This window comes from Cyprinodon tularosa, unplaced genomic scaffold (assembly GCF_016077235.1).
Source record: "Cyprinodon tularosa strain WSP-4 unplaced genomic scaffold, ASM1607723v1 ctg355, whole genome shotgun sequence".
NCBI lineage: Eukaryota > Metazoa > Chordata > Actinopteri > Cyprinodontiformes > Cyprinodontidae > Cyprinodon > Cyprinodon tularosa.
The window spans coordinates 1,016,167-1,038,074 of NW_024039069.1; the positions used below are offsets into that span (position 1 = coordinate 1,016,167).

A 21,908-nucleotide genomic window follows, 5' to 3' on the forward strand; every position below is an offset into this window, starting at 1 on the left:
GTAAGAGAACCACTACACTGAAAAACAGGCCAACCTCCAACATCCATAAACAAATTCATTGAGGGCAGCAACAGAGATGATATTTCTCTCCAGGACGGTGTCACAGCCAAACAGGAACAGACCAGAGGGAGCTATTATAAGAAAAAGCAGCTAGCATAACATTAGAGATTGAACTAAGAAATACTGCAGAATGGGAGAATATATACAGAATGAAGCAGAATAATGAAAAGGGGTCCTTATGTCCTCCAGCAATCTAGGCCTATAGCAGCATAACTACAGAGATAGCCCAGGATAACCTGAGCCACTCTAACTATAAGCTTTATCAAAAAGGAAAGTTTTAAGACTTGCTTTAAACGTAGACAGGGTTTCTGCATCACGGGCTAAAACTGGCAGTTGGTTCAATAGGATAGGGACCTAATAATTGAAAAATCTGCCTCCCATTCTACCTTTAAAAAATCTAGGAACCACTAGTAAACCTGAGAGTGAAGTGCTATGTTAGGAACAATCATATCTCTGATATAAGATAGATCTTGGCAATTTAAGGCTTTATATGCGAGAAGAAGAATATTAAATTCTGTTCTGGATTTAACAAGAAGCCAATTAAGAAAAGCTAGGATAGGAGAGATATGATCTCTCTTTTTCTGACTTCTAACTAGTTTGTGGACTTCCTGATGATAAAGAATTACAATAGTCCAGCCTTGAGCTAAAAAAAGAACTAATAAAAGAAAAAACTATCATTAATCTTCATTCCAGACAAAATAACGGCCCATAGCAAAAAAAAAAACAAAGGTGCACAGGTGGGCTAGGATCAATCAATCAGTCAATCAATCAATCAATACGAAATGCTTTAGAAAGTGTTATTTTTACAAAGGGGTTAACCACATATTAAAATTTTCTGACCAGCTATCGGCTTGTACATACTGCCTATACATGCAACAATCATCCGACTGGTCAACATTTATATAATGTCGGAAATATTTAACCTTATTACAGACAGGAAGAAGTCAGGGGTTATCAGATCATCATTAATAAGGCACTTGAGGCAAATATATGAATTTAATGTAGAAATTCATAAGAAGTTGAATAACTGGCTATGTTATCAAGAAAACAGACATGGTGTAAACCTCCCTATAAGCCCACTAAATATTTGTCCTCTTTCTCTCTGTAGAATGTTGAACTTCTAGAACTTTGGTCTATCAATAAGCTTAATTATGCTTACCACTTAATAGGCAACAACTTTTGCTGATAGTCTTCCACTTTGGCACACACTGCTACTCTGCCTATTACCTTCTCGAATAATGCCTCTGTAAGCAAAAATAGTAGTTCATCTTTTTAATCCACATATCCTTATTGTGTTTGCTTAATCCACTGTTTTAGCACGATATCTGTTTTTACTCTTGAGGTCAGATTTAGAATCTGGTGTCCTGTTTTGTATTTTAGTTTGTTGTTTTTGTCTCCCAAAGTACCAGAGAGCTTAAAGGTGGAAGTTAATAAGTTTTAATGAGGAGTTGTTTATCCCACAAGCTTGGAACATTTATGCTTTCCAGTCTCTCCACTTCCCTGATTAAAGTTTGATCTTCAAGTCAACAAAATATATTTTTGATATGCTCTATTTCTGACCTTTCTCTTTAGAATTTAATAATGTTATGGTCTCTGCAGATTACTTTGTTCTTATCTAGTCAGTTTTTTTTCTTATATTTCTCCACTTTTAATGGATTTTTTAATTAAAACTGAAATTTTTATGCTTCTCTGTTTGCAAACTGTTTTTATTTGATCAAGTACATGTTCTTTCTAGTGGCAATAAACTAATGCCAAGGAATACGCTTTCAAAAGTTTCAAAAGTGCCTTAACTTAAACTTGATGTAATTCCGTAATGACACATATCAGATATAGATCAGCCTAACGGCAAAGGAGCGATTGCAGCAAATTTATGGAAGGTATCATAGCTAATGTATGCATTTTATAAAGTAGTAAGTATTATTCGTACAAAGATGTACCTTCCTTACTGTATGCAGTCATGTAATTTGTTTCTACCACTAATTTATATGAGATTCATTCTAAAGCATAATTTCCTCAGCAGAATTGTTTTTTTCTTATTTTATATAATTTTCCTCACTTGTTTCACCTTTTTTTTCAGAGTCAGCTCTCAGGTTCAGCAGTACATCCTACATGAAGTATCTTCACAGACTGGACGAGGACAGCCAGGATTTCAGACTCTCACTGAGGTTTAAGACTTACCAGGATCAGGGCCTAATCATGTCCACCAGAGGTGCAAGCGATTGGGGGGCTTTACAGGTATTTATCCTTTTGTGCCTCTGAAAAAAAAGGTGCAAAATCCTACTTTTTAAAATATTCTTGAGTTTTGTTGTCTTGTCATAACAAAAGAGACCCAAGAATCTTTAAAATCTTTTCAACAGTACATCAGGGTATAACACGACTACCTAAACTGAAGAGTTATTTCAGGATGAGGGTACTTAAGGATACTCTCAACAACCTTTCTTAATTGTAATAAAAAATAAAAGAAAAATTAGGGGAAGACAGGCTGAGAAGAAACACACTGGAAGTAATATAATTGCCCTGAAATGATGCAGACCTTCATTATTTGCATTTATTTGAAAGATTCTATTTGTTGTGCTCTTCCCTGAGCTCAGGGCTAATTTATTCTGCTCTTCGAGTTTTGCCACTGCAGAGAGATTAAATCTCTTCCTAATTTCCGGATACTGTTAGTGTAATGTTGTTGTTTGACACTAATTTATAGGCGTAAAGATAAAATCAAGGTTCTACTGATTTTCTCTTTCTGAGTATTCCTTGTCGAGTTTTCTCTTTGAGAGTTTTCTTTGGGGAACACCGACAGTAAGGAGACATGTACGATTTCAAAATGTTTTCAGCCCAGAATCCAATATACTTTAGCTTGTCAGTGTGCCATAAATTCTTTGCATTTTCTTCATTAAGGGTGCAATTGTATAATGCCTTTTGAAACAACTCAATATCTTCACTGCAAAAACACTATGTCTAAATATATATCTAAAAATAAAATAAAAAAAAATTAAATTATATCACGTGTGTTTACCCTTAATTTGAGTAGGTAAATAAGATGATCTGCCAATGTAATGAGTAGTTTACTTTTAAAATAAGAACATTAGATATCATGCACCTGAAATTAGAGATTGCAGTTGTTTTTTCTTATTATAAATATAAATATCTTATTCCATTTCCAATCTACCTAAACTCTTATCCAGTTCCACATTAGTTTATCATGTCAGCCATTCTGGTTTTGTAGCTTGTAAATCCCATGTCGCCTTTAAAATTCCCAGTGAGGGAGACTACTGTTCTTTGAGAGTCCAAATGAAAACTTTACTGTCATCAAGATTTATTGATATTTTTATGTAGCACAGCTAAGGGAAAAGAAGAATTATTTGTACGCTTGAGTGCAAGGTCCATATATAAAAATACATTTGCATAGTGAAGGTGAACAAGGAGTTGTTCTTTGAGAGACACTGATAATTTTGTAAATGAAAGACTATGAACCTGAAGCTCTGTAAGATATTTTACCTTGCTGAAGGAAAACTTCAGAAGCCTAACAGGGTGTTTTTCAAGGTCCCAAAAAAAAAACATTTTCTGCCAACAATCCTGTGTTGAAACTCAAGATGATTTTGTAACCAAACTGAATGACTCACACCTGAGTTCTTACGTCTTTGGACTTCAGTTATATTTTGTACACCTTATTCACCACTGGAACATAAGCTCCATTGTGTTTCGATGGGTTAAACACTTTCAAGCTTAAATTTTGCAGCTGCTGATTTGTTTTGTTTAGCCACACATTTTATTCTAGTTTAAATCAGCAAGTTTGATGGAGAACTGGAGCTGCTTCAGTGGAAAACAACAGCAGTAAACTGTGAAGAACAAGTGAAGGTGACGTGTCAGCTGTTTATATGAGGTGACAGCTTATACCTGACAGCAGAACAGTTAGCACATTCGACAGTGAACAAGGAGGGGGATTTGTGCTGATGTGGAATCAGTGGACCAACACTAACTCCTTGTGCTCACTGCAGTAATGCAAACTGACTAGTTTTATTTCTGGCTTTTATGTTGGCAGGTGAGCAGGAAGGGATATTTTCTCAAACAGTTGCGACTCTGAAAAAACTGGCTTGCTCAACAAAACAACTAACCATCCTTTGGTTTTCAGCCATGATAGACACATGATAATGTGCCTGCACAATCAAATAATGTCTCATTAAATGTTGGACATATAAGCAATCAAGTATAAATGTATAGAGCTAATGGATGGATGCACAGATGGACGGACGGTCAGGACATGTGGGACTTTGATTCTGATGACCCCAATTCAACTCTCTTCCATTCCCTTATCCACCATACTTGCAAGCTCCATCTGGCTTCTTCTCCATGCTGCTACTTCCCCCTAATGAAGTGATTCCCTGGACCCATACAGCACTTATAAGGCATACCAAGTCGGTCCGGCAGAAGACCGCCATGTTGAGCCTGGTTCTGCCCGAAATTTCTTCCCAAGGGGAATTTCTCCTCTCCACTACTGCTCTATGCTTGCACATCATGGTTCATACAAACCTGTGCATTATTCCAGCTAGCTTCCATCTTCATACAATCTCTGTTCCACCACTCTGACACCAAAGTCTTAAAATATTGTTTCATAAAAACTCTTCTAATTGCCTTTGTTCTTTTGTGATTTTTCCAGGTTGAAATATGATTAATGTTCCCATGACTGCCTACTAAACTTTTCCCTGTGGCCTTAAGCTTATTGTAGGAGCCTTGCAGCATTTTAGACTGTGACTTACTAAGACATGAAGCCAAAAACTTCCAAGAACTTCCAGTCCCAGTTGAGTTTGGAATCATAGATTGCACATGTTAGATGGGCTTGATTGATAATGTATGATCATTGATCCATTAAACTGTGCTCTGTATATTTTATATACCATCATGAATAAGTTGCACCAAGCGGGTATATTGGATAAAAGACAACTAATAGAGGTCTCACAGGTTTCTTTGTCAAAACATTTTCTAATGATATGGCAAAAGTCTTTATTAATCGATGTGGGGCATTCTGCAAGTTAAGCCTACAGAATTAATTTCTGCAAAGGATGCGAAAAAACTTTTTGGTATGGGACAGTGGAGAAAATAGAAGTTCCCTAAAAATAACATACAAAAAACAACTGAAAGAGTTTTAATAATTAATGTTTTTAGAGGCAGTTGCACTGGCGCTGATTAAGAATAAGCCTTTAGTGTACAGTAGCAGTTTGCAAAATATATCTTTAATACAGAAGATGTGAAAAGGGATTCTAATGCATAAAGAAATCCTGAACAGATAAAAGGCACTGGAAAAAGCTGCTGGCTTATTACTTTTTTGGAATGCTGAGCATGCAGAAAGACCAACGGGCTATGGTCTGTGGAGATAAAATGCTGAGCATGTTTGTTTGACTTTACATGCGTTGTGTCAAACAGAACAGATGAGGAGCACATCAGCAAAATACTGTTTTTGTAACACAAAGAACAATTGGAAAAAGACAGAAACATGAGCAGCTTTATAGATTTCAATTATGAGATTCATGAACCACACCTGATCAAATGAAGTTTACCTTCAGGGCTGCACAGTGGTGCTGTTGGCAGCATTGTTTCTTCAAGGAGAAGGTCCTTGGCTTCAAACAAATTGAATGCATGGGGTTTGCATGTTCTTATTTTAAAAACATCATTGTTAGATAAATAGTTATAAGGGTGTGTGTATACTTGTTTTATGTTACCTATTTAGGACCTTTTTTGGTATATTTACTAATCTTTTGAATACCAAGAATATTGGAGCCAAAGGCTGGTTCTAATGTGGCAAAACCCCATTTTTAACATTAGAGAGTCACGTTGATTTGGATAATCGTTTGATAACTTAAATCATTCTTTGAAAAAAAGCATTTGTATTTGATCAGGTAAACTTTTAGAGACACGTTTAACATGTAGGTTAGATCATAAGGTCAAAACAAGAAATCTTGGGCAAACAGTTTTCCAATGTTTTCTGTTTACGGCCTGTCAAGTACGTTGGCACCCTAAACGAACATTTAATAAATAAGGATTGCATATTTTTATAAATGTGGAGAAGTTTGAGTAAAACACACTGAGTCATTTTGTCACTTAAGGGCAGTTTACCTCATTAAGTGTCAGGAAATTTGCAGTACTGTGTTTGTAGGGTTCTGGATCTAAAATACAGATTTATTTGTATGTTATCATAGATTTTTTGGATTTCAGAAATATCTAAAGTCTGATTTTTCTTTTACTAATCTATTGTTTTATTTTTTATTTCCCCAGCTGCTCAAAGGAGAGCTGCAGATCAGATATAGATGTGGAAACAAATCTCCAGCCACACTGCTGGTTCGATCCCCACCAGTCTCAGATGATCATTGGCATAGTGTCCTGCTGGAGGTCAATTCCAGCTCCATGAAACTGACTCTAGACCAGCAGCACCCAGCTTCCATCAGCCTGGGAGAACCATGCAGGATGATGGGCTCGCATGGTGCTTTACTGTTTGCTCCTCTGTCTCAGGACTCTGCTTTAGATTTCATCCAGGACGCTCATCATTTCATTGGCTGTCTGGAGGACTTGGAGCTTAACAGGGAGCCAATTTTGGCAGACCATACACCAGAGTTTACAGAGTCTGGAAGCAGGAGGGTGTTTGGGGTCTATCAGTGCTGCAATGGCGCAGGAGCCTGTGACAATCAACCATGCGACAATGGAGGAGTCTGCGAGGAGGATGCTGCTGGAGGTTAGTAAATGAGTCTGACTTTTCTTAAACTTCTTTACTGCTGAATATTACATTCCAGAGCCAAACAGGTCTGTACCAAAGGTAGTAATCTACAAGCCAGAATACACACTGACACAGCTTTCTGATTAGGGCAGTACTATGGAGATATCTTAACATACAAAGCATTCCTATTATTTACCATGACTAAAACAAACACAGAGAAGAGAATTATGTGACACTCCTACTGCTTAGCATGTATCCAACTGTCCACAGTGAATCTACAATCTGTTAAAACCACAATTCTATTTAAAGTTGAAAAAAAAAACTAACAAGCTACAAAGGAAGATAATAAAAAAAAAACGTGATCCTAGAACTTGAATTTTAAACCACTTCATTTTGCAATAGTATTAACAACACAGTTGTTTCTTTGGTCACTCTCTAGCATTGCGCCATGTTTAATAGCAATGAATGAAACCTAAAACTTAACCGTCTTTCAGCCAGCAAACTAGAATATGATGTCCTGTTTCAAATTATGAAGTTCTGAACAAAAATGCACAGTTTTTTTCCTATTGTTAGATCAATATTCACATTTGCAAATGCTTCCATGCTAATCTAAAAAGTTAACATTCCTTATGAGAAAGCTATTAGGGTTAAAATTCTTAATTGTAAGCTGCAAAGGGACTGATTGAATTGATTTTGAATTACTTGCAGCTTTGGATATTTATATAGCACCCTTAAATCTGAAAGCTGTTATAACGAAAATAGACATCAGCTAATTTACTCTTAAGATGCACAAGACCATTTTCTTATACAGGCTTACTGAAAAGTTAAATGCCTTTACCAACATACAGAGCTCCACATAATATTGGAGGTATCCCTCATTCACACAGACTGCTTCATCTGTGCTCCCTCCATTCTTTTGCAAATAAAAGCCTTTCCGGTCAGTGTTGTAATTCCTGCTGGCTCCCCTTCACCGCGGCTAGCCATGCTCTGCTGCCCATCAGATATATGGATTGAGTCTATTTGTGACTGATGACGGTGCAAAAGGTATCAATTTCTAAAAAAAAAAAAACTGATGAGCCAAACTGGAAGAAATTTTTAAGATAGGAGGCAATTCTTGTGTTGGTATTAAATGTATTGAGTTTGGACTCCTGCAAGGCAGTGTAGATGTGGGACACAGCATGTGCAGAGCTGATATTACCCTCCTTTGACCAGCTGGCTATGCATCAAAGCAGCAGATGGTGGAGAGGACCTTTTACTTTATGTACTATGTGGTTAAGGAAAATAATACCCCTCTTTTTTATTCATGGACAATAAATGTAAAGCAGGGAACCATAAGACATGAGATATCATCACTATAAGAACTGTTTTATATCCATGGTACCAGTGGCACCTCTAGAAATGTCTCATAGGGATGGCCAGATGGGGCCACTAAAAATCTTGGGTTGGCACACTGAAACTAAAAGCCATAATTTCAGGGTTTGAATCTACTATTGTGGTGAACCTGCCTGTAGAAATCATAGACTTAAGTCAACACCTACGTATATCTTGTTTTATTGTGTGATTTTTAATGTTAAGTCGCTGCCATAATGGGATGAAATGCTAAACTGATGGGGTGACCAGTGGATTGGCCAGGGCATTGCACAGGATGGCCTTGGTCACCCCCTGGTGGCACCACTGTATGGAACATCTGAAACTATCTCAGTTTGCTGCATATTTTTCCACATTTTTAGATCTTGTGCATAAAATTAAGTCAATCACTCAAGAGACATAATCGTTCAGCAATTCCATTTAGATATGTTTTTTTGAGGTTTATTAAAGTTAAGGAAATAAAAAAAACACTTTTTTCTAAAGCCATCTCTACAGAATGAAAAGTATTTAACCGTGGTCAATTATTTGATTTAGCGTTTGACTTTCATTTGTTTTAGATCAACAACTAAGGCTTTAGGAAGTACAAAAAGTAAAAAAAAAAAAAACAAGGTTTGGTCATGGCCCAGCATCTCATTAGAACTAAACTCCAAAGTTTCTCTTCTTCTTAAATTTTGTTCAGTTATTTTCTTATCCATTCGTGGACAGGAACTTGCTTCTGGGCCTTAGATGTTTGTGCTGCTCCAAAACTTAACTGCCGTGTTGTTTTTGACAGCCATCTTAGATTTAGTCTTAGTCTTAGTCTTCAGGACCAAAACTACTAAGTCTTAGTCGCATTTTAGTCAATTCGACATATGATAGTTTTAGTGGGTTTTAGTTGACTAAAACTTAAAGAGGTTTTAGTCTATTTTTAGTGTGTTGCAAAAAAAGTGAACATTTACAATTTTGAAAAACAACCAGGTTCTTTACCAGACTGAAAGCTCTAACCAAGAAACTTCAATTACTGGGTATAGAATGTTCCTGTGCAGTTCATTATTACTTTTGGGCAGAGAACTGTGATTTAAAGAATTCAAATAAACTTTTTTATGACCTAATGCCCTACTTTATAAAAAAAAAAAAGTTTCTGACAAAATTCTGGTGAAGATTCTCAGTAATACAGGTCATAGTCATTCCAAATTTTTATTATTTTTTTTAAAACAATCAACTGGACTGGAAGTTTGAAGACATGGGGAGGGAAATATCCTCAAACTTGGAAACAAAGTCCAGTGGATTTTTTTTTGGTTGTTTGTTTGTTTTTTACTTTTTTGGAATATCCCACAATACTTGTGAAAATAGCTAATCTAGTTCAACACATCATATTGATTAATATAGCAGACAGAAAATCTAACAAAATGTACAATAAAGGAATGGTTTTGGACATACGTTTCCATCGTAACGCAAACACATCCTGATCTACTATGAATTATGCAATACACGCGGATCAATAAATCTTCATTCCAAAAAAAGAAAAGAACAAAAGCATCCTTCTTTCTACTTTGGCAATTTTGGCTTTATTTCTGAGAATTTGTCCCTTAGTTACCTCTTTTCAGCTGTCCATTAGATTTAAATTTGCAGGGTTTGATATGAAAGAACAAAGAACCTACATAATTGCCTTGTAATGCCCTGGTAAACTAGACCTAAATTGAAAGAATATGCTACTGAAATGTTGACATATTTAAAGAAAACAGAAAATGTTTTAATGACAATAAAAGGAAACATTTACATCATATCTATGTAGATAGAAACGAGAACTATGAGAAAGAAATATTCAAAGATCTATGTATCTCCTCATCTGGCTCTTTATCCAAAAATAAACAAAATGCAATTATTTTATTTGGATATAATTTAGGTGGAAACAAATTAATGTTTAGTATCACTTCTTGTGAGCTGGAAGAAGTAAAATAATATTAAAGGGATTAATTACGATTGGCAGAGGATGATCAGCCCCATATAGTTTATAAAGTAGCGAGAGCATGAAGAGCCATAATGCTGAGAGCGAACCATCAGTGTGGAGTGTGGAGCGTGGAGCGCAGACTCGGAGCTCCGCATCTCCAAAGACATATTTCAGCACAAGCAAAGATGGAAGATCAGGGCAGAGTTAGTCAGAGTTGAGTAAGCAGTACTGACCATTCTGGGTTATTTTCTCAGACCCTGTTGCTGCTGTCTTGATCCATCTGTGCTCCTGCAGGACGTGTAACGCTGTGTGGCAGGTGGATGGCAGGATCAAAAAAGACGCAGCAGCACTGGTGATACTGCTTAGCATATTACAGGACAATGATACAGTTTAAACATCTGACCGACGACCAAATTTGTATTTAGTCTTGTTGACTAAAAACTTAAATCTATGACTAGTTGTATTTTAGTCATCAAAGGCACATGTTTAGCTCGTCAATGTTTGTTATCGTTATGAAAAAAAAGGAGCGTCAGCGACATGATTTCGTCATCCTAATCGTTTATTAAAACAGCACTGCTTAACTGTTACTTGAATGTCACAGATTAACCATTGCATATCCTCCTTCATTAAGTGGTCCATGTCTTGATATATTATAATATACGACAATAATTATTTAAAAGGGTCTATCTTTCTTTTCATGATTTGAAGACATGAATGTGGCAACATAAGACATTTGTCTCAGTCCTGCATGTTTTTCCAGGATCATAGATTTTGAAAGAAAAATAATTGTTTTAACACCATAAGTTTTGCTATTTATAGCTTTTTATCTTAAAAGTTTACTTTATTTGTAAAGCTTATAAGAAGCTTATAAGATTTGAAATGGGTCAAGCATTAGATCAGAAAACAGTGGGGAATCTGATGCAGAGCTCAATAATCTCCAGGTATCATTGACTTGAGCTGCATTTACGTAAACTGTTAAAGAACCACTTCTTCCCTTAGGTCTGCGCTGTAAAAATAAATTATTGTCTTCAAAATGTACTGCAGATATGCAATTGTTTGAATCTTTAACCACTTTGGAAGTATCGTTCATGGTTGCAAGTTTTAAATACTGAAGTCATGTGGTTTCTTTATTAAAATACTTCATTTTTGTTTTAAGACCAATGTAAAAGCCTCAGTTTTCCAGAACATGTGCAGATGTGGCTTGGCAGCTCAGCAGCTGTGCAATGTCAACAAATTGAAGAGAAGTGGACCTTCATACTTGACCATACATAGAACTTCTAATAAAAAAAAATCACAGGGTCCTACCTGATCTTTACATTTTTGTAGATCCTACGCTGATTATTAGAATATCGTCCTAAATGATCAAAGATTAATGTATGTAGGTCTTGGATTGTGTAAAGTTCCTGGTAGAATTATTTCATAATTTAACCTTTTTAGTAGTTTTTGCGACTTGTTAATCTGCCCGAGTTTTAAGTTATTATTAATTGGAGAGCTGGAACTGATAAATTCAGTGGACACTAGTGTCTGAGGAGCTTCAGTTTTAACAGTTTGTTTGTGATAAGACATGTACCTAGCAGCTGGATTTTACATTACGGAAAGAAAGGATGATAAATCAATTGAACTTAACAAATAAAATCAGCTTTTAGATATTAATCTTATGAGCTTTAGAGCTAATTATTTTCGCTGCATTTAAAATAACAGGAAACAAAGATATTTTAGATGTTTAGACCTTTAGATGTTGGAGATCAGCCTTTTTTTCAGTGTAGTCCTGTTTCTCTGACTGTGACTGGTTGGATGTGCTCTCTTCATCCTCTGACATGGGAGCTGGCTTAGAGCTCGTCTGCTTGGCTGGACGGGACCACCTTTTACAGTTGGCTTTTGTATCTCTGCTTCTTTCTGTATCTCTGCTTCTCTCTCTTTGAACTCCAGTCAGCCTCAGCAGATGGCCGCTCACACTGAGCCTGGTTCTGCTGCAGGTTTCTTCCTGTTAAAAGGGAGTTTTTCCTCTCCACTGTTGCTACAAGCATGCTTTGTGTGAGTGAGTGCCTTTGAGTCGATGCAGTCAACCTGATAGAAAACTTTTAATCAATTTGACTGTATGATCTGGTGAACTGTAAAGTACTTTGAGATGACATGTATTGTGAATTGGCACTATTTAAATAAACTGAATTGAATTGATTAGAAACAGATATCCATGAGAATTACAAAATGTTACTCCTCATTATTTAAAATCACATTAAAGTTATGTTTTAGTTACATAAACAGTGCTTTATTTCCCCACTCAAGGTAAGGCCAATGTAATCAGACAGGTGTTAAAAAAAAAGCCAACTGTCAAGGTTTGTTTTTTTAACTACAGCTTCCTCTACAGCTGGGGAGTAGGTGAAAGGCAGATAAGATAGCAAATGTTTTCCTACTATAGTTTTTTTTCAGGTCATGGTTATGAAAACAACACAAGTTTTCAAGGGGCTTTTAAATACTTCATAATCGTTATACTTGTTTTTTCATGAGGCAAAAACATTTTGATGCTGTTGTTGCCACACATTAAGGTTTGCTGATGACCTGATGACTATATTCAACATCTCATACAAAGACTGTTGGGGAAAGTCCAGAATAGAGCTTCATAGTGTTAAGAAATCATGCACATTGAATTTTTTTAATATGATATTCATATATTCACTTTCATCATGGTCCCCTGTTAATTAGTGGCATTTATTTATCAAACTGTTTCACAAAAAGGAATTACCGCCTCAGATTTGTTGTTGCATTAAGTTGCTTATACTTATAATTCTATGTTTAGAGCTTCTTTTGCCTTTACTTGCCATTAAAAGTGATGAAATGTATGTGTTTTTTAATCTTTTTTTAATGTCTCACCATTATCTTTGTTGTTTTCAATTAAACAGTTGATATTTGGTAATCATGTAACCATTCGTTATAAACATTTAAAGCTTCTAAACAAGATGCCAGTGTTTTAGTTTGAGGGCTGCTTTTTCTCATTTAAATATCAAACACACCTCTATATACTCAGGCCGAATCCCGCCGACCTTTCCTGTGATTAATTCCTCCCTGTTGGGGATGTTCAATACGCTTTGATCCGTTGCTCTTGTCTCAGTTGTCAATGTGCATTTTATTTCTTTCTACAGAGCCCCATTGCACATGTGCAGGAATCTTCCATGGCCCCCGCTGCGAGCTGGCCGGCAACCCATGTGTTTCGCAGCCATGTACAAATGGTGGAGTATGCATACCAAAGGCTCAAGGCTACATTTGTAACTGCTCAACAGACAACACTGAAGCAAGGTAAAAACATGCATGCTTGTCATATGGATTCCATTTTTCTACCTGGAAACATTGTAAATCTCTTCTGTTTTAGTTTTACACAAAGACTGTATATATATATATATATATATATATATATATATATATATATATATATATATATATATATATATATATATATATATATATATTTTTTTTTTTTTTTTTTTTTTTTTTTTTTTTTTTTTTTTTTGAGTAAAAGGAAATCAGTGAATACCCACTAATCACCAGTGAGAAATCATTATGTTTGCCACCACTGAGTACATCAAGATTAAAGCATACCAAGAGGCTTTAATCTATCGATTGTAGGATCTTTTTAGCAGGGTATCTGCTGCTGGTATTCAGGCATAAACTGAGTGGTAGAGAGATTAAAATGGCCAAATATTGAAACAGCAAAAAAAAAACAAAAAACAAAAAAAAACAATTACCTGCCATACCATCATTACCCAAATAAATTGTGTTTGAACGTTCCCACCAAAATTGTAATTACATACTTTCAAGGTAAAGATAATAAAAAATAGGGAAAAAAAAGCTTAATCTTCCACTTGTTTTTTTAAGGAATAATGTGCACAGCCCTAAATACACAAGCACATAAAATTGAACTTACATATCCAAATGAACAAACACACACTTGCACACAAACATGTTCCTCTCATCAACAGCCACTTGCATTCCTCGCACACCACCAACAGCCGTCGAACAAATTACTAAGGCATTTGCATATTCTCCCTTTCATTAAATCCATCTGTGGAATTGCATCGCTCCTCACAGTTATTGAGAGCAATCCACATTGCAGGTAGTGTTCCGACTGAGTGAGTGAAAAATGACTGTGGGATGTAATTGCAGGAACTTGGGCTTTGTGTGACTTGTGCAGTCTTTAAGGCTGTTTTGTCACATTTGAGCATGTCATTGTAAAATCACTTAGTTAAGTTAAACCACTAGCAACTGATATTCATTTATAAAGGGTGATTTCAAATTTTTGTTTTTCTCCGTCAGAAATTTTATTTGAGAAGCACATTTGAGTTGGCTGCTTGAAACTAATTTTAGAATTGCACATCAAGTGAATTAAGAATCTCTTAAATGTAATGGGTCAACATAAAATTTGTCTAAGTTAACTCCAAATGGAAATTTTTTTAGTCATAACCCAAAATCAGTTCCTTCTCTAAAGAGTAAAACAGAATCAGAAAATCACTCTTTAATATCAAAGTTGTGCAAAAACAGCTCTTTTGAGCAAAATACTTTTTCCAGAGCTAAAATACTGTGAACTCTGCAAAAAAAATACTCTTATGGTAACATCAAACTCCAATATATGCAAACCTAAATAAAATAATAGGCTTGTGTAGTAATGTAGAAGCACTCAGCAATCCCTGTGGTCCTTCGTGCAGCGTTTCTTACTTCGGAAGATGAAGGACTGCAGTTAAGCTTTTAGTTTCATTAGCAAAGTATGACCTTTACTCTCTAGGGCTATTACTGACAGACATACTGGCTCTAAGCTGTTAAATTTAATTAAATGATTTAAGCAAACAGATAAAAGACATAGGTTTTTGTCAAAATGCTGCTAAAAAAAAAACAGGAGATTGTGCTATTATGAAGGTTTCTTTCTCTAATCATTTAATTAATTCAAATTTTTTGGTTGTTAAAGAAAAGGAATGCAGCCTTTGGGATATTTCCAAATAATAAGCTAGTAAATTATCTTATGGCCTTTTAAATTTTTACGTTTAAATTTTTGCACCATGTTTTTTCTCCCTCAATGTTTACATTTGATCACTGCTGCACTTTAAAAAATTGAAACATCATGAGACCTGTACAAAACCAAATTTTGTTGTTTCTACTCTGTATATACAAAATGAAAATAAAAGTTTTTAGCTGCACTCTACTTATAGCATATTTTAGAAAGGAAATTCCAGATACCCTGTTAGAAAGAAGAAGAATTTATCTCATCCTATAACATGGATCAAAGATCTGTTAAATCTTACATCGTTACGATGACTTGATGTAGTCAAAAAATGTCTAAATGAATATGATCATCCATTGAGAACAATCACTCTAGTCATCAGGTTGATGAATTTGAGTAAATTGAACACAACTGACCCAGAAAAATGTGTTTACTTTTATTGCTCTACTTAAATAACAAAGAGTCTACATGTGATTCAAACTGGTGCAAGTTTACTTATTTGTTCCTTTCTGGTATGTTAAATCTATCTCTATTATTGCTTCAGATGCCACAATGAGATTGAGGTCTGCTCGCCTAATTTCTGTCCCGGAGGCTTTGACTGTAAAGTTGTTGATGGCTCCGTCCACTGTGATCCGCTGCCAGTGGTCAGTTTTATTTACATTTTACAGTTTGGGATCAGTCATAGTAAATATTCATACCCTGCATGTAACACAAAGCATCTCCTATCCTCTGTCAGGTATCTCCAGGTATTGGCTATGTGGAGATAGCACAGATCTGTGCTGGAGTGCTGGGAATAGTCCTCTTGGTGGGAATCTTCATCTTTGCAAGAAAATATTATGTTCATAGGAAGAAGAGAAAACCTGTGTGTGTCCAGGACTCAAATGGGTAAATATTATATATATTTTCTTCTTGTTATTAAAGTGAGGTGTGTTTTTATATATCTAAATGATTTTGAATATCAGCAAAATGAAAAATGCTGTTTAATTAATTCAACTGGAAAAGTTAAATTTCAAAAAGCTGTCATCGCAAAGAGCAGGGTTTTGTTTCACATTTATTTATTTATTGTCCTAGTTTATTGTTAAAGAAAACCCAATTTACAGGAAAGAATATGTATCAGACACTAAATAATGGAGAAGACTATTATCCTGGCATCTGTCCAGTAGACAGTCATTCACAGCCAGGTGAATATTAATAAAATGCAATGAAGTAATTTAAAGTTTTTATATATTTAGTTTTATTTAGTAATAAGTTTTTTTTATCTTTATATAAAGTTTAGAGGAAAGAAAAAAGGTGGTCGAAGAAAGGAGCACAATCTCAGCCTTAAGAGGATTGTGAAAAGAGTGAAACTAAAGAACTTGTTGGGGACTCATGAAAGTTTTGCCACAAATTACAAAGTAGACCAATGCTGTAATTCCTGCAGAAGAAAACCCAACAATGAGTGCTAAATCGACAAACTTTTCAGTTGGGCTATTTTTTTAAGTAATATTTGTATATTTTGTTATAACCTTTTATACCTTATATGTTTTAGCCAGTTTGTAATGAAATAACTGTATTCGAGTTTCACTCTTTGAGGTAAATTAATTTAATATCCAGTCTTTTTGCAGAATCTTCCATGTAGATGGGGCAACGTAAATAAAAGCCATTTTACCCTTTACTTTTTCGAGGCTCAACTTTTAATTTGAGAGCCTTGAAAATCGTTTCAGTGTGGACAGCTACAGAAATATTTTCTATCTTTCAGGCTCAAGTTAAACTTGTTTAACTCTCCTTGTTTATACTAAAAAAGCCATATTAAAAAAAGCATAAATCAAAAGTGTCAGTTGTTTAGATTAGAGCTGAGAAAAAAACAAAATTATGGTAAATTTCTCAATTCAATTGTTGGTCTGCACCAAAAAAGCCAAAACACCCAGCCCAAAGGAAAAGGGAAATATATTTTAACATCTTTTCAGGCCACCACACATTTAAAGATTAGTAGAGAGTCATATACTGACAGTGTCAAACTTAGCTGAAACCATCTTTTGTTGATGCCAACAGGTATTTCCAGCCCAGTTTGGCTAAGAGCCTCAAAGTAGAGTGCCAAGATGGCAACCCAACTGAGGTGAGCTCATTGGTCTGCTCCACCAACAACCTGGATCACACACCATTCAGATCCCTGAGGCCGCGCAGTCAAATTGGTTCATCAGGAGGTGGATCTCCAAAGAGCCTGCGGCCAGTCGTGTGCAGCGTGGCGCCCAACATTCCTGTCAGACAGCCGTCAACCTCTGACAATGACTCCATCAGAAAAAACCAATGGGGCATGGACTATGAAGGTTTGTGGCAGTTTGTTTAAAAACTTTAACCAGGAAGAAGAAACAGAAATAGACACATAAGAAAAAAGAAAAAAAAAACACTTGTAGAATAAGTAAGATAAAGATTTTTTTGGTCTTTATGATAGTATAAAAATAAATTGGTTAGATCTGTTTATTTCAAAAACTTAGTTGATAAAGAAGATTAACTAAGATTTGTCTGATTTTTAGCAACAACTAAAGAGATTTTTAGCAACAACTAAAGAAAAAGCAAATAAATCATGCACAAAAAAAAGATAAGAGGACATTTCCATCAGTGGGCACGAACATTATTTATTTATTTATCTAAATATTTTAATTTTCTTCCTTATAATTAAGAGTTTGTTAAGAGTATGAATGTTTTGAATTTGACCAAAGTAATATTAATACTTAATTTAATGTAAGGTTATCCTAAATTTGATTTAAACAATTTTTTAGAATTTAACTTTTCTCATATTAGAAATTACAATTTTAAAATCCTACTTGGCAGTTTGCTCAGAATCAATGAAACTTTGCTTTAGACTAGAATAAATGGCTCCTGGTTGTAAAGTTAGCCTAAAATTGCTTTTGTAAAGCACGTCCACATCAGAATAGACAGAATTTTATATAAAACAGAGAAGTGCCTTTGCTGAGGTTTCCAGCTGAAATATAATAATGTTGAAGAAAGATGAGAAGGAATCTCCAGGTGATTGTCTTTGAAGGTTTTTTTTTTCAGTCTGCCTTCAGGTTAAATGTGGGCACTTCACTGAGTCTCTTTAGATACATTCCCTCTCCCTGAAAAGCTGTTCAGACCCACTCAAAGGTTCTGTGGTGAAGGATTTACCATGCATATTTTCCTAGCCTCCTCTTCCTAAGCTTATGTACGCACAATTACTTAAGATTTTTTACAACCCAATTTTTCAAAGGATGGTATAAACATTCTCATTACCCAGTTTACCCAAATTTAATTTAACGAGGGCTACAATCATAGTTAACATAATCCATAGCTTTGTGCCTTTTTAAAGATTGTCTCTTTAGCCTGCAGCGGGAAATTAATAACTACCTAGAAACAAATTATTTAGTCACTCCCGTTGACCAAATTTACCACTTTAAGAAGTGTCTGAGTTTTTCTGGACAAATTCTGATATTTTCTTTTTCTGTCCCCTTTCCTCAGTCTACCCGGCAGACCCTGACTATTATGGACGTCCAACTGTCCAGGAGTTCCCCCAGTTTGACATTGTGGAGGACACCTACTCCACCTCTACTGTCGATTCTCGAAGAAACTCCCGTTTTGGGGGATTCCCATTCCCACTGGATCGATGTGATCGGCGGGCTCCACTTCCACCATGCTACAGCAACCAGAATCTAGATGACTTCTTGGGTCCAGACGGTCTTCCTCTTCCGAGTTCTCAGTGCCCAAATGAATACACTGCTATTAGTTACTATCCCACACAGCACACCCGGAGCCTCGACAATGTCTCCTCAGGCTATAAGAGACTCAGCATGCGTCTTAGTGTAGCCATGCCATCCTATGCTGAAGAGAACAGTGCTCCACGAGGACCAAACCCTGCCCAGCCTCAGACACGACCCACAGGGCAAAGCCACCAAGGTTATGACGGCTCAAGTATGGTGGGGAGTGACTACGGGAGCTGTGAAGAGGTCATGTTTTAGGACTTAATGCACCATTTCCAACAACGATCTCTTCATTCCGGAATGTTTTATTGGTTTCATACAAGAACATACGCAAGAGTGAAACTATGCTGATTCCAGCTACTTTTCCAGTTTAAGGCAGCTTTGTGTATAAATTCATATCTTATTTAGAAACATTAACTGGAAAAACTGAAAAGGCTGAGCTCTGATTTCCAAATCCCATCATGTTTTATTGCCACCCAGATGGAAACAAACACATTTTTGTTTAGTTCTACAAGCAGTTCTATCTGGACTACAAGGAGGTATATTTCAAGACTGCTCAGCTGCCTATTTGGAAGAAGTTCACAGTTTATCTTTTAATAAAAAAAAGAATAAAATAAAATAAAAACTACTGAAAGCAGTTTCCAGAAACTATGAACAGTATTACTGGCTCTACTCTCCACTCTTTGGAATATAAAGAGAAATAAAGTAAGACTTTTTTAATGAAGAGAGAAGAGACGGCCACAGAGACTCTGTTTGAAACAAATGTGCATTTCACTACATTCCTGACTAGACCGCCCCTAAGTACAAAACTGATTAGTTAAAGCCTGCTCCCTGTATTGCACTGAACAACTAAATCATGCATATCGCAAATTGTACTATAGGTGCATTTGTGCTCCCTATCTTTGACTATTTGCAACGATACTAATAAGAACATGTTTAAATGTATTAGCCAAGACATTCAGAACTATAAAGGGAAGATTAGCATTTCAGTGTTTGTTTACTTATATATTGTCAACATCTTTCCCGATGGGGCTGGATCCTCATTTAAACGAGTGAACTAGTGATGATTACTTGTGATGTAGTATTTCAGAATGTGTTATACTGTCCTCAACACAGGAGCAATTTAGCAGTTTTAGTGTCTATGAACATTTCGTCCTGGATTGTAATATGCAAAATTAACTTTGGTTTAAAGTTTGGGATTAACTGCTGTTCAGCAATGCTTGCATCACTGATGTAAATCTGAACAATTTATGTGGAGGTTTCTCTGCAGCAAAATAAAGCCTATTCAGCCATTTTAAATTATATATATATATATATATATATATATATATATATATATATATATATATATATATATATATATATATATATATATATATATATATATATATATATATATATATAAACTCTACTTCATGAAACTGCTTTTTTCAGTTAAACGCTACTTTTGCTGCATACAACATATTTTTTTAAAAGTAAATATTTAAAGTCGATATGTGGGAAAAATGCTATATTTAAAATATGCTGCTGAAGGTTCTCAGTCATCCAGGTCATAGTCCAGGTCAGATATTTTTACGGAATACCATTAAAATATACAGCATTTAATTTAAATTGAAATGCCGTTTGAGTTTTGGATTGATCATTATGTTTGGTCAAAATTGCTAAATTCACAGCATTTTCCTTACCTTAGGTTGATAGCATATTGAAAAAAAAATACAAAATATAGACAATTTCATTCATTTCAGCGGTAGTATTTTCTACCAGGTTAAAAACTGTCCTGATGTAAGTGACGAACTGTTCCAGTTTTTCTACAACTGCTACTAAGTCCCCTGATGAAGTGTAATGAAGACGCACAGCTAGTTTATATATAATTGTTTATTTAAAAAGGAAGCTGCATGTATAACATACACATAGACAGTAGTGAGTTTTAAACACTGGCACAGATGAAAGAGGAATTTATTCAAGTTAGTAAAAAATGTAAACCTGGTTTAAAATGGATTAATTCCAAGCAGACCTTTAATATCCCATTAGTGCTTTTTACTTTTAGCTCCATTGCTCTTTTTCTAATTGATCATTTAAAAAGCATAATCAGATTAATTCTTTACCAACTACTGTTTTGTAAAATGTCAAGATAGTCAAACTGCATGTATTAAGATTAACCAATCACTCTGGCTAATTTCTATTGTACTGAAGAGCTAAAAAAATTATTTTCTACCTTACTATTTACCAGTGATTTACATGTTTTATCTTCAATCTTATGGACTTTAAAATCATTAAATTATGCACATTTCAGTTGCAATATTACTAGCCATATTTTCTTCTCTAACCATTTTCTGTCCTGTTAGCATTTTAACAAAGTTGTAAAAAGGACGTTTTACATTCTGTCAATGATGGGTCGATTGAAAACAACTCCACCTGGATGAATAAAAAATCTTATAAACAAGTATTGAAGTGTAAATAAGATTATAATAATGTGCTGTTACTGTGCAGGATACAAGTTCCTCGAATGTGTATTAGATTTGTTTTTACTTTTCAATTCAGTCATAAAGTTTATTTTTGTATTAATGTGGGCATCCCCATGTCTGTTATTTCTCTGTGAGAGATTTTATTCAAACGTCCTATTTTTTTGTTTTGAAAAGTGAATAAAGAAAAGTTATAGACACACAGATTCCGGGCCTCTTGTTGTTCTTTTCCCATTCTGTCAAAATTAGCTGTCTTGTTCAAAATAAATTCAAACAGATTTAGTGTCTCAAGTTAACTCTTTCTGCAACATGTACTATAAACCCAAAAGGGAAATGTTCAGTACTTGTTCTGTGATAATTAGCAGAATTTGCCTTATAGATGTTTTGTGTAATTGAGACTGAACCTCTGCCTTTCATTGTATTATTCTTAAGAGCTTCAGTTAATCTCTTTGGTTTATGTTAAATTCAAGGCCTTTCCATTCGAGATGCTGTTTTAAAAACAAATAGAGATCCAAAAGGTTTTGGAAACAACATTAATGAAGCCTAGGCTGAAGTTCAACTGAAGAAAACAAATTACTTGCCCTCATTATCAGAGGCTCAACTGCCTCCGACATAAACCAATCAGCTTTGAACCGCACCTCAACGAAGCCCAATCAGCATCCAGATTTCATCTTAAAAGGTCTTGAGA

The 21,908-nt window shown here is 35.2% G+C and overlaps 1 protein-coding gene across 1 annotated transcript in view; it reads left to right on the plus strand.

Annotated features, from left to right (window-relative positions):
- fat2 (FAT atypical cadherin 2) overlaps window positions 1-21,426 on the plus strand; it is a 107,734-nt gene extending 86,308 nt beyond the window's left edge. The window contains exons 23-29 of the mRNA XM_038295399.1: window positions 2,138-2,295; window positions 6,325-6,778; window positions 13,199-13,352; window positions 15,590-15,689; window positions 15,782-15,930; window positions 17,077-17,351; window positions 18,520-21,426. Of these exons, the coding sequence (XP_038151327.1) occupies window positions 2,138-2,295; window positions 6,325-6,778; window positions 13,199-13,352; window positions 15,590-15,689; window positions 15,782-15,930; window positions 17,077-17,351; window positions 18,520-19,016 (1,787 nt within the window). The 3' untranslated portion in view covers window positions 19,017-21,426. The remainder of the gene's footprint in view (window positions 1-2,137; window positions 2,296-6,324; window positions 6,779-13,198; window positions 13,353-15,589; window positions 15,690-15,781; window positions 15,931-17,076; window positions 17,352-18,519) is intronic.
- Window positions 21,427-21,908: the final 482 nt, after the last annotated feature.